Genomic DNA, 14,383 nt, shown 5'->3' with positions numbered 1-14,383 from the left:
CATTTCCAGCAGCTGATGGAAACTCAAATACATTTCACACATATACAGTTGCGAACGCGCCTGGACAATACAGGGCGTACGCATATTTAGAGAAACCTCTATCTTATTAAGAACATAATTGGCTTGATGGCGCCCTACCCCATACAATATTACCAGTAAGGTTAGGTCCATTAAGTAATGACGGTCCTACCTGGCCTTTATTGGCCACATATACACCACATCCTGCGGTTGCGAATTTAGCAGTAGCTGAGGTTCGACGCTTATACATTGAGTTAATAGCAATATATAGACTATTAGTGGAATTTGTGATGCAAACTTTAAATACAAACCCAGCGCGTGCTGCTCCAGCACAACCTCGTGCAGGAACACCAGGTATAAATCCGGTGACTGTACATTCAATTATGGGTAAGGTCCCGGCCAAACGAGAGGAGACTCCGTTCTGGCTAGCACAAAAAATTAATACGCTGGAGGCAGTATTTCCCCATCCGGGACCTCAGAATAAACATAGAATATTGACTATGTGCTTGCCCTTTGGGATGGTCCCTACAGTAGAAAACTGTAATACATGGGGCACGGTATTTGCCGCGCTCTATACAACGGCACACGGTACACCAACACTTGCCAACCTACCGGAAGCGCTTAAACAAATTCAAGATGAATACGGGGCTGCCCCGGCCCTAGATTTGGGAATGCAACTGATGGGCAATTTTGCCACAGTTTCTTCAATCATCCTAAGTAACCTTAAAGGGGAAGCAGTTGCACTTGCAGTGCACATGCAGCTCCGTGACGTTCCGCAACAAGATCAGGAACGGGAGCTGCCTAAAATAATAGCGGAAACATATTCAAGTATCGGTCGAGACAGCCTAGGGGCTAGACCAAAAAAAACTCAATTTCAGGGTAAAATTAATAAAGATAATACTAAAGAACAACCTTAGGGTAATAAGAAACTCTGGGATAAAAAGCAAACGCCACCTAAAAAGGAAAGGGGAGAATCTCCGCGTATGGAGACCCCACAGAATAGATATAATCTCAGGAATAGAGAGCATATAAAACACCTGATAGATATCAATATACTGATACACACCAATCTTGTTCCTTTCAGGACTCATCGGAAAAAAGAAATGAGAGAGGTGGGCGATCAGAGCGAAGAACAGAGTACGTGAAACCGAGACAGGAATCACAACACTCTTCAGAGGTTTCTGTTAAAAAGGAAGAGAAACCAGTACAACAAAAACAACAATTTAAAAAGAATAAGGTGGCAGCGGTCTCAGTTCGACATGCCACACAGGAAGAGGGTCCTCTTGAAGAACAAGAATTGGGCTCTAGCACTGCTAGACAGCGCGGCAGAGGTCACAATAGTTCGCCAGAATCTTCTAGAGCATCTGGAGGTGACAGCAACTGATGACTTTATACAAGTAGAAATAGCGGACAAGTGTGTCTCCGAGTCTGATAGGGTGTACAAAGTAACACTCCAATTAGAAGGAGACATTGAACGCACGATACACGCAATCTTTTGGGACGGTGTAGTTAAAGTATATGATATCTTGTTGGCTGAACAAAATTGCCCGCCTGATTTCGTCCGCACCTGCCCATATGGAGAAGAGGTCATTAAACCTTCTTTCTCACCACTTGTTCCGGAGGAACTCGCCGAGTCCTATTCTATAGAATGGGCTCTAGCACAAGCACCCGCATTATATAGAAATCACGTGGGATGGGATAGGGACTCTCCCTACCATGTCATTCCTATTAAAAGTGAACCTCAGCCACAACTGCAGTATCCCATAAAACATGAAGCAAGGGCACTGGTGAGAGAAATACTTACACAATTAGAATACCAGGGTGTGATTGAACCCTGTGTCTCACCGATGAATAACCCTTTATTCCCTGTAGCTAAACCGGACCATTCATACAGAATAGTCTTAGACTACAGACATTTGAACAGACTTTCACGTACATATGCTATACAAAACTCACATAGCACTGCACTAATGAGCAACATAGTGCGGAGAAAATACAAAACAACTTTAGACATCTCAAATGGATTCCTCTTCCAGAATATAGCGCCTGAAAGCAGGGACTTAACAAGCTTTAGCGCATTAGGCTCTCAGAAAAAATTCTGTTGTTTGCCTCAGGGGTATAAGGACAGCCCAGGACTGTTTGTGGCTCGTGTGACTGCTATTTTACATGAGACAGACCCTGAAGCATTGTCATATGTGGATGATACATGTCTCACGGATGACGAGTTACTACAACATTTAAGATGGGTAGCCCACATTGTTGTAGGGTTTGCCGAACTTGGCTACAAATTCAACTTTAAAAAAAATCAAAAGTTGCCTTCCTCAGCGTCCTGTTCCTGGGATATGAGCTGTCGAGTGAAGGGAAGAGCCTAGCGCCACAATTTTTAGAAAAATGTGTACAATTACAACCACCGAATATGATTAAAAACACTTCAATCGTTGTTTGGTTTTCTAAATTTTGGCAGAACATACATTCCTGATTAACACGCATAAAACCTTTATATGACTTAATACGCCCAGATTTTTCAAGTAAATTCTGGACAGTTGAACATACATGCACTCTTCGAGAATTGCAGACAGACATGCTAGCAGCAAATCATTTACACACAAGGGACAACAAAACACATTTGGTCATCAGGGTAATAGCTGGGGCCATCTGTTTCACCTATGTAACATTTAATGAAGGTGAGACAGTCCCAATTGCATACAAATCACATTTGTATTCAGCTGCTAAACAACGCTTTGCACCGGAGAAAATTCTCACTGCTGTACAGATGGCTGTCATTAAAGAAAGACCTCTTGACCAAGGGAAACACATCATTGTTGTTTCTCCAATTCCAGCCCTAGAGGCTGTTACAAAAGCTAGCGTTCCGAACGCAAAAGCACTTCATCCACGTTGGATACAATGGGCTACGTCTCTAACAGCCACTGATGTAGACTACATTTTCGATCCAAAGTTGCAAACTCAAGAATTTCTACAATATGAAGTAGAATATCCAGTTCCAGCGAATACCTTGCCTATTGATCAATATCACAGAGTCAAGTATACCAATGGCTCTGCGCAACCAGCGATTGGAACTAAACATCAATATTCTGCTGCTTGCGCAGTCGTAAGCGGCTATATGGAGGGGGAGAAATTCTGTCCCCTACATACCTATACACAGACCTTAGGGGATTGTACAGCACAATTGGCTGAGCTAAAAGCTCTGCTGATGGCACTAGAACATCCTAATCCAGCACAGTCCACACTGATTGTTTGTGATTCATTATACTGTGTCCAGTCCTTTAATGCATATCTGCATTACTGTCGTCAGAATGGGTTCAGAGATTCCAAAGGCAACACCATAAAACACAGACTCCAGCAGGGGGAAAGTAGCAGACTTGAAAGAGACGCTACCAAAAGTCCAGGTTGTGCATACACTTAGACACCAGTGCGTTGGAATACACGTTGCTGGAAATACTTTGGCAGATGAAGCCGCAAAGTCGGCAGTGGCAGTAGCCACTGTAGCTGCAGTGACTCGTTCGAGTTCCAAACCAGACACAGACACTTTGGCTGCCATAAAAGCTACGGCTGATGGTACGCCTTATCCTAAAGGATTCCCTAACAAATATCAATACTATATGGGAGGTATGCTGAACGTTGAAGTTAAATGTCCAGGCATAAGCGTATGTGACATCCCCAACAAAGATATAAGACCACAATTGATCAAAGCAGCGCATGAGGGGGTGGCATCTGCACATGCTGGTGCGGCGGCTACAATCTCACTCTTACAGGCCCGTTATTGGTGGCCCAGTCTCTACAAAGAGACTAAGCAGTATGTCCTTTGTTGTGACATCTGTCAACAAATTCAAGTTTCTACGTCCAAGCGCCCGCCGCAGACACCCCTCTTAATTTCCAATAGACCATTACAGTGTGTGTACTTGGACAATTGCGGTCCACTAACACCTGACAGTACATACAAATAAATATTAGTCGCTGTTGATTCATGCTCCAGATTTGTGTGGGTGTGGCCACAACGCTCGGCTGACGCTCGGACTGTTATTAAAGATTTGCGAGTCTTTATCAGTACATATGCAGTTGCGGTGTTCCATTCAGACCAGGGCCCTGCTTTCGCCTCAAGGGCATTCAGGGATACCATGGCTGCGTTGGGGGTCCAACTGCAATATTCGTCTCCATTTCATCCCGAGGGAAATAGTGTAGTGGAGCAATTAAACCGCGATTTAAAGCAATCCTTAACAGCCAGAGTCTTAGGTATGGGTCATAGTTGCCTAACCCATCTGTATGGAGTTCAGAGAGCACTAAATAACCTGCCTAGAAGGCCCCTGGGGGGTCGTACTTCATATGAGTGCCTGTTCGGAAGTTGAATGTTTGTTCCGGATCTTGATGGTCCTGGCGTGGAGGCAGCAGAAACACCTTTTGACATAAATTATCGTGTCACTGTTTTACAGGAATTACAACAGTTCCGTGAGGATAACTCTTCTAAAAGTGCTGCCTCCACAGGAATTAAGGATGTGTCTGTAACATCTACTGGCTGGATTCCGAGGGTTGGGGATCTTGTACGTGAAAAGGTCGCAGTGAAAAATAATTTGGCCCTTCTTATCGGGCACCAGTCCCTGTACTGGGGATACACGGTACCAGAACAGTTAATCTACCACCGTTGCCAGGTGCCAAAGAAAATCGTTTTGTTTCAATTGACAAACTACAACATGTGGCCGATTCTGCACAGCTGACCAAGAGGAACATCCAGTAGTTCCCGAATCCCTCTCACTACTGGAGAAGAAGTTCCGCTTCAAGTTGTTTATACCAACACTGACACCTCTCCGAGCTTGGGGAGGGTGGATGATGATCTTGCATTAGTTCCACTAACAACAAGCAATTTAGAAACGTTTGATCAAGTCATCACGACTACTAGCCAGACGGATGGTGCTGTCTACAGTGTACCACCCCAGGAAACACCAACTTCACCATTGACCACGGCAACGACATTTGCACGAACTGCCTCTGGTTACTTTGCCGACTTCAACAACGGTCTATCGGACTTGTTTGCCTCTTCGACAGCTGACCTGTCAGGTGCACGTAAGCTAATACATTGGCATAAAGACACATATTTCGTTTTTCCATGGAACTAATAATGGCTTTCTTTGACTGTCCTAGCCTTTCTGCTTTGGATTGGTTTTGTTATTACTTTTTTCTTGTTGATACATGGTCATTTTCTTCCTGAGAGATCAGCGGTTTAACAGGTGGAGGTGGTTTTGAAACCACATTTTCATCACATAAGGTCCGAAGAGACTTATCCTTTGTGAACATTTCTGTAGTGCCAATTCCTGATGGGATTGTTTGGGACAAAGTCATGTTTGATATATATGGTCCCACGGAAATCATTCAAATACCGTATGTGTTAAAATTATCTATGAATGATATAGTCATACCAGGCATTGTGTCTGATGATTGGGATGTGAAAACAGTTGATTCTATGATGACAGAATTGCAATATTATACTGTCTATGAAAAAGAAGATGTTTACCAGTTTAAAGAAAATTATGGTGATATGTTTTGCTATAATTATTATGGGCACCACTTCATACATAGAGCGAGTAGTCCCAAAACGATATTTAATTACACGCAATGGGAACATTGTCCAACTCCACCACAAGGGAGTTCAAAAACTTATACTGAAAAGTTTGCGTATTTTTCCGGGCATCATCAAAAAAATGCAGAGTCATATTATTTTAAAGTAACTCCAACTCAGGACATACATATGTTATTGACCAACACAAAATGTATATATTTGGAATCCTTTGTTTCCCGGTTATCCATTGAAGGTTATGAATATTGGTCCAAATATATTGATTTGAAAAGTGTTTGGGGAACAAAAAATTGGCAGACTAAGGGTACAGAAACATTGTTTAGAGCATGTCTCATCCCTGTTCAAATGATCTTTTAAAATGAAACAGTGCAACAAACAAGTTGTTTAGGCTTAGCGACAATTAGAGAATTAAACATGCCCAGTATACCTGTCCCTGCAAAATTTGGCAATTGGCAAAAATACACAAATGCAACCATCCACGAGCTTAATGAGTGGGTCCAGAATGGTACGTTTAATGCTTCACTGACACGTCCAGGCGGCTGGTTATTGTGGCCCATAAATACCAACGGGTGTCATCAATGTTTTGTGTCACCTCCTCGGGGGGTTTCCGGACGAGGAGGCCAGACCCTTGCTATATATCACCAGGACATGCTGACATAATTACAACATATTGTAGGAAAATTGTGCCAACAGTGGCTAAAATCGTCCTCACTTGATGCGGTTAAAGCGCACCTCAATCTCTTGTCTAACAACACTGACTTACAAAATTTCTTGTCAGGCCCCAAGATACCACGTAGGAAGCGTTTCTTGTATGAAGTATACAATGAAATAAGGAAACTTTCCCAACAAGAGGCTGCAGCCCGGTTAAGGCAAATAGACCAGGAAAATTTGAAAAAGGCATTAGCTGTTGTGGATAATGGGATTCACACTTTGTCCAACCGGAAATATATACAATTAACAACATTGTTTCTTCTGCTATAGACATTATACGATCTGATATGTCTTCTTTATATCATGGACAGAGTCAGACCAGGTCCATTATGCAGTTGGGTTAGACACTTCAGACATTGAAGGCAGGTCGCGTTCCTTGGCAGCACATCAGTGCCAGGGAATTTTTTTTTCCCTTTAATTTGACGCGGCAACAACAACTAATGGTTAAGAAAGAAGAGACTTATGTCATGCTTAACATTGAAAATATAGAAAGACTGCCTTTTACCGTGGCCGAGATTCCTTCGGCATAGTGGTTAATACATGGGGTTATTAATCTGCCTATTTCAACATTACAATTCACTTCTTGCTTGAAACACGATCCGGTAGGCAGATATGAAAAGATAGTTACATCCATGAGGTGTGGGAGCTTCCCTTCTCGTACAAATGCCTCAATGGCATGAAAGAGGTCTTTCTTAGAGGTAGTGAATGCGAGTCTTCAGTCAGCCATTCGATGATTTGTAAGCAGCTGTCCTTGCATGGGGCGTGTAATGCCTCGGTTGCAAACTTGGCTTGCTATCTGAAGGGAGTTCCAGTCCCCTTGATTAGAAGCATGTTCCAGGTGCTTTCAAACGGCAGCTACATCCTTCTCAATAGTGAAGACTGTTGTGGCATGCGGGCCGGAACAGTTTACGTTGTTTTGGTCTCTAAGGTCGTTACATGCTGCGGGAACGTGTCGTTTCCCCCCACTAACTTAAGGGAGGTAGCTGACATCTGGCCTCATATTGCTACTTCCAAGGTGAATTTTGACAAGTTGAGTAGACTCAAGGCTTTGTTTCAGAGGCATGTGGCCCTTACATCTGCACGCAAGACCTATGCACTTCAAGTGGCAAGGTCGTCGGCAGAAATATAGTCCCTGTTAAATATGAACTTTCCGAGACACTTTGGTGAACTCGTGGGACGTATATTTAATGCGTCCAGCACGGCTGGAGTAGCACATTTTTTCAAAGCTGTTGGTATTGGTTTTGTTCACACCTCCTCTATATTAGATTTGATACCTTCAGCTATTCACTCAATTTTCGTTAGTATTTTGGGGGGATTTCCAATAACTTTGGCTTTATTGGCCGGCATTTTGCTGTTGCTGTTGTTTTTCCGCAACGGCTGTCCCGCCGCAACAAGGACAAATGAAGGCGCTCCCATCAGCGCAGCTGTGTCGTGAACGCATGATGCAGCAGTTTGGAGCAACACTCCTGGAACATTTGGAGTGTGACTGGTATTTGTAATTCAGACCAGTTTTGGATTGTGTGCAGCCCGTGTTTCGGTGCAGTTGGTGCTCTTTTGAACATTCACTGGCAGTTTGTCTTTCACAACAACGCCCCTCAGTGACACAGGCTGATCTGTTGATGTTCTCGTTGAGGGTTCATTACCAGACATGCGCACTGCGGCTGGGTTTGCTGAGAGAAGCTGATTACGAGCTACCCTTCCTGGAGGAAGTTAACATCGACTTAATAGGCACTGCACGGGATGCCGCCTTGGTTGATACTGGGGTTATGGAACACACCTGCTCCTTAGTCATTTTTGGCGCAGATTTACCAGTTCTGTCATCTGCCGAAGTGGAAGATCTCCTGCTTTCCATGAATTGTGGTTGATTCGGAACTGTTCTAAATTGACATTTCAATTTGAATTCGGCTCTGAACCGCATGCTCATTTCTAAATTGTCAAGTAATATGCTTGTGTGTCCTCTTAACTTGTCAAAATTAAGTAGGGTTTCAAACATATTTTAGGTTAGGGTATTTTAGTTTTGGCTTGAACCACTTTCTACCGACAAGGGGAGGGTGTTGTGTAGCCATTTTATGTATCGCTCCATGCACGTAGTTTAACATACTAGGCCGCTGTGCACTTTGCCCTAGATATATTTTATTCAGCTTCACATTGTTATTTTACAATAACCAGTTTTTACGGTCTTGTTTTAATTTCTTCTATCACACTGTTTAGCTTAGTTCAGCACTGTGTTCTCCAATAATGCATTCTTGATAGCCCTGTGCTTCAGTCAAGGCTACAGTCTGGTACATTGCCGGTAAACGTGGTAGAAGTTTAATCTCCAGCATTCGTAGAAAATACAAATCCTTACGTAGGGACATTTTCTTAGAACATCAGCATGTTAGTTATAAAAACACTTACTAGTCCTAGTACACGTCAAGAGGGAGATTCCAGCCAGGGAACCACAACTGTATGCTAAATGCCCCGTTGCAGATGCAGATCACAGGCCTTTGCTCAGGTATGGGGGTAATATTAGGTATTTGAGGTTCAAGTTGCAGAAATGATTTGGCAGGGGGCCACAAAACTTTCAAACGTGACTTAGCCGTAGTCCACAGAAGTCAAAGCTTAATAATTGCTTGTCTAAATCAATTACAACATTTTAATTTAATTTAACTCTGGATTTCAAATTCCATAAGTTTAAGTGATAGATTTATTGGAAACTATTAAAATGTTGCTCACATTTTGTATAAAATATAAGAATTTTCACTTAAAAGTATGCAATTATTTATAATTAATTTTTAAAATGTTAAAAAGGTATTTTCTTTTTATTTGCTCTTTAGCCTGTTCTATTTTCAATGTGATAATATGGCACAAAGAAGTAGAATGACCTACCCTCAAAACAGTTGTTGGCTGTTTTTTATTATTTTAAAGAGCTTTTAGTCAATTGGTTCCTGCTAATGTGTTACTTTGCAATGAGAAAATTGACTTCATTTTCGGTCTGCATATATTCAAATCCTTTTTGTTTAAAAAAAAAAGCGCCTGATTTAAAGTTTGGTGGATGGGTTACTCCGTCAAAAGCGCAACAGATATCCCGTCCACAGTATTACGATCTCCATTGACTATAATGGGATCGTAATACAGAGGACATGATATCCGTCACATTCAGGCCAATAATTATATTCATAAAATGTGCACCAAGCCTTGTAACCTTTCCAATTGCCTCTCTAAGGCCTTGACTAAAAAAACAGTTACCAAGCTCATTCAAACTTTGCGTGTAGCAGGAACACCGCTGCTAGGTGATATTTAACTCTGAAAGTGCCCTGTTTCAAGCAGATAAAGGGGGTTATTCTAACTTTGGAGGAGGTGTTAATCCGTCCCAAAAGTGAAGGAAAAGTGACGGATTTACCACCAGCCGTATTACGAGTCCATTATATCCTATGGAACTCGTAATACGGCTGGTGGTATATCCGTCACTTTACCGTCACTTTTGGGACGGATTAACACTCCTCCAAAGTTAGAATAACCCCCAAAGTCTCTGTAAGAAATATCAGTGAAAACCAAAATTGGCAATGTAACTCCAATTCCCACCTATTAATCTTCAAATAATAATCCCCAATATTTACCAATTTCTGAAATTACCAGCCCTCCTTGTAATTGTACATTTGGGAGTGGGAGGGGGAGCTTGAAATTCCAGAAATTTTAACAGGCCTCTCAAATCAAGGATTAAATTACTTTATCTTTTGCAAGGCTTCTACTGGGCAAATCGGATAAAGCCTTCACAGGGCACTGTTTGACGTGAAAATGGAAGCTTTGCTTACACTCCCGAGACTATTCTTGCTTTGCAAAGAAGATTCTTGAAACTGTATATTTCAAGTGGTCTTTAAACGAAGTGGAATGTATATGTAGGTTATGTGAAATACAACAATGAATACAGGGAGATACAGAGGTGAAACAGAAAATGTAAAGGGTGTGGCATCAAAAATGGATATAGACATCTTTGTTGTGACTTGAGATTATGGCACGAAAGCCCACATTCACATTTGATACAAACTCAAGGGAAAGCACATTCATGATAACTGTGGTCTAATTAGTCCTTGCTTGCCATCCTTTACAACTAACTGAAAAGTATCTCGACAACAGCCATAACAGAAAAACACCTTACAAAAAGGTTTGAATGAATTTTGCGCAAGGGTCTGCCACGAAGGGAATTTATGCAGATGTGTCCCCTCTTATGTTTCTACGAACAGAGATCTTTGTTTCTAACTGGTACCTTACCAGATAGAAGTTCCAGTACAGGTTGTATAACCCTGAAGATCAGAATTATGCAGAGCAAATTAGGGACTAATCCAGAAGACGCACTGACAGGCCATAATTGGTATTGATATGTGCATTTGCAACCAGAACTGAATACTTTATTTGCCAGATGTAAAAATGTATCAGTATATAATTATAAATATTTTTTCAATCTAATTGTTTCTGGGTTATTGATGTGCAAAGCAACAGTTTCCCCTGAAGAATCTAGAATTTGGCAAAGATAAGCAAACGAGAAACCTCACACCAAGGTATATATACAACACTGACATTTCTTTGTCCCAACATAAGAAGATTGTACCTTTTCATCCTTTAGCTCTGGATCGATTCTTTCAGATGGCTTCTCCTCCTCCTTCACTTCTACAGCTTCTTTGACCACTCTGGACACCAAAATGTCATTTGCATCTATCGAAATGGAATGGCTTGGATCCATTACATGCCTCTGGGCAATAGCAGGTGCAGAGATAGGCCTCAAATTTCGTGCAGGAGTTACAACCACTGCAGCTGAATGAGGGAAAAGCAAGCATGTGTTTAGGATAGAGAACCATCTGAGGAGCTCATGGGATTGTTACTTCACAAACCACAGCATCACTTCAATTCCTGTTAAAGCTGGGCCATGCTATTATGCATAATCTATGATAACTGAGTTATTTTACTCATCCAGCCTTGAAAAGCAGTTAATGTAAGCTTGCACACCAGAAATAAAGCCACACACATGTAAATTGTTTGTGTGTAAACATTAATGCACAATTAAACACCAGGGGTATGGAATTTAATAAAATATCTACTTGTCCATGGGACAGGTTACTTCATAAATCTACTTGTACTTATATAAGAGCTCTGATACGAGCCTTTCTGATTATGACATGGCTAATACTATATTAGGGCTTGAATATCAGCAAATTCCTTATTTTCCGACCTTTCCACAGACCTGTACACTGGGGCTGGAGGAAGCAGTAAGCAATAGTTTCAGGGTCGGAATGCCATTGAGTGTAAACCTCCTAACTTGCATGTTTTAAGGATTTTCACCAGCTCTTCTTTAATAGTTTCTCATACTGAGAAAGGTTGGACATTTGCTCCTGGTAAGGACAGAAGTAGAAGTTTTTCCAGGGTTGGGAAAAAAGTGGTTGGAATGAAAGTGAACTTGTAAATGCTCTATAGGTTTTCGTTTGAGCACATCTACACATGCATATTTGCTTGTGCTAAAATACAGTTCACATATTTTCTAGGAGTTTGATTTCCTGGTCTACTTCTGTAAATTCATGAAAGTCATAATTCTGAATTAATGCAAAGACATACACCATGGGTGCACTTTTGTGACTAAGAATTGAGCACCTAATTATGTCTGGCGTTAACTAAGACCTTTTGTTTTGATTAAAATTCTATTTCTCTATATCCACCTATCGGCTGTTGTTTACTGTGAGTTACACATTCTGCTCTTTCACAAGAAGCATACTGGCACACAAAGTAGTTTTGTTCAGTGCCAGGAACTATTGTGGCAGTGTGTGTGTGTGTGTTTTTTTTTTTTAAACCAAACAATATTTTGGCATTTTGCCTATGTTTGTTACAATGGTGAGAGCCTTGCAGCTCCCACAACAATAAAGTTTTACAAAAGCCATGTCAATAGAAGACAAGCATTGACAAAACCAAAAGACTGACAATCAATTTCGGATTAGTTGGCTTTGCCAATGCTGGTTCATTTTCTTCTTTCCCATAATGTTGTTGAAACTGGTAACACTGATATTCTATTATGAATATTTTTTGGAAGTACTAGCAAGCATCAACCCATTTTACCAAATGATGCTTAAAAGAAATGGTACCTAAAATTTCACAGAATGTTAACAAGACTTTTTTTTCCCTAGTTGTATTGTTTTTCTGAACATTTTATTTTTAAAGCAAGGAATCATCAGTCCTGCTTACAAGCTTCTGCAATTATTTGCATCTAATCAGGGGGCATTCTGGGAGAATTATACGTAGCCTCATATTGTTAAAATTTTAAAATGTGTGTACACATTTTTTACTGGAACCACTGTCAGTAGTGTAGCCCGAGCTTACAACATTCATTTACAACGCTCACCCTAATAATAAAGGCTTTGCATTAATAAACTATAAACAGAAGTTCAAGCTTTATCTTACTTAAGAATGATCCCAATTACTGGTGTTGGAGAATACTTTAGAAACAAAGCTATCAACACATTTACAGAGCATACACAATTACATTTAGCAGTATTTTTTTAAATAAATTCCTCTATGACTAATGATGCACTATTGTTAACACCAGTGCAACTTTTTCCTACACAAATGACACCACAGAGGTTAATGAAAAAAAATAATTAAAGAAGACTACCATTGGGTAAAGCAAGACTAGCAGGGGCTTCTCATATTTATCTTGAGCACCATTGTTCTGTGCTACATTAGACACAATCTAAAGATGTTGTGAACAATCAGCCCCAAGCTGAATGTGTCTTGTGACAAAAAAAGTAAATCTGTACTGCATGAGAAGAAATAGTTACCTACATATAATACAAAATCTCCATTATGGTTATTTTCAATTAATTAATAAATGTTGACTGAACTGAAAAACTCTTCAATTAAAACAATTGATTTAAAGGCATCCTCCACTATGTCTTTCTTTTCTTAGAAATCCTCATAAATATTTTTATAAATTGGAAAACGAAAACAAATGGCCTTAAATCATACAGTTTAGCGCTGCTGATCACACATCCTTGCCTCCTACCCTATCAAAAGAGAAACAATGAAAGGAAACTGGTATGCATCTTCATTTAGAAAAATAAAAGCGGCTGAGATACACCAAGGTTATCAAGGTGCGCCACCTTTTGAGTGATCCATAGAGGGATAAAAATCTACAAATTAACAAATCTGCCTCCTTTTCTTAGCTTTTTCTGAGGAGTAAGGGTTGTTTATTGATTTATCGAAAATGCCCATGATGAACAAGCGGCATTAAATGGAGCTAACTTTTCCTCCTCAATCGTTCGATATTTGTTTACAACCACCAAGCATAAAAGAAAGGTCCTCTCTTCCTATGAGAAATGAAAGTCAAAGGGAGTGCTAAGCCATGTGGAGCCAGTCATGAAGCTTTGATTGAGAAGGAAATGTCTGCCTACCATTTGGTATGAACCCCAATGTGTTTCTTCTCCAAATTACAACTGTAGAAAAAATATTAATGCAAAGCTCAGAAGGCTTAGTATTTATATTTTCAGAACTCAACTGTGTCCTCAACCAAGGGTTAAGGTAACTGCCAGTCTGTATATGAGGGATCAAGTTCATTACCATTGCATTATTTTGTTAATTAAGAGATGTTTTAGTGTCGTATTTAGAAAACAGAGAATGAGTTCTACCTACCATAAGTGTGAGTAAATATGGTTTGCCAGAAAGGAGTAGACAAGTACAATCTACAACCAACAAACGAAGAACACTTCACAATGAAGCATAAATGTATTAGTCAAAGAAGAGAGAGTTTCACACACCACTGTACAAAACAGTCTGGTTAACACAGCTTTGAGGCTGAGTAAAGGATATGCAAGGGACGAAGTAGGAACTGAATAGTAGCTTTTGAGGTCATTTTTGGAAACGCAGTGTAAATCAAATGGAGGACAGAGGTGAGAGAAGTCTATAGGCATATACAGAACAAGTAATGGTAAAGCCAATAGTTCTGGGGATGGCTGTCAGCTTTTTGGCTTGGTTAATGCCCATTTTGTTTGGTAAAACTTTTAGGGCAGCTACAGTGCACTCACCAATACAAATAAAAAATTAAAAAAA

The 14,383-nt window shown here is 40.6% G+C and overlaps 1 protein-coding gene across 14 annotated transcripts in view; it reads right to left on the bottom strand.

Annotated features, from left to right (window-relative positions):
* Positions 1–14,383, bottom strand: part of EPB41 (erythrocyte membrane protein band 4.1) — a 698,787-nt gene that overhangs the window by 172,932 nt on the left and 511,472 nt on the right. For all 14 annotated transcript variants that reach the window (XM_069224160.1, XM_069224170.1, XM_069224159.1 and 11 more), the window contains one exon: positions 10,905–11,107. In XM_069224160.1, coding sequence (XP_069080261.1) covers positions 10,905–11,107 — 203 coding nt within the window. The remainder of the gene's footprint in view (positions 1–10,904; positions 11,108–14,383) is intronic.

Source organism: Pleurodeles waltl, chromosome 3_1 (assembly GCF_031143425.1).
Source record: "Pleurodeles waltl isolate 20211129_DDA chromosome 3_1, aPleWal1.hap1.20221129, whole genome shotgun sequence".
In the NCBI taxonomy this organism is placed as follows: Eukaryota; Metazoa; Chordata; class Amphibia; order Caudata; family Salamandridae; genus Pleurodeles; species Pleurodeles waltl.
Note: the sequence above shows the minus strand (reverse complement) of the source record. Positions and strands in the feature narration are given on the sequence as shown.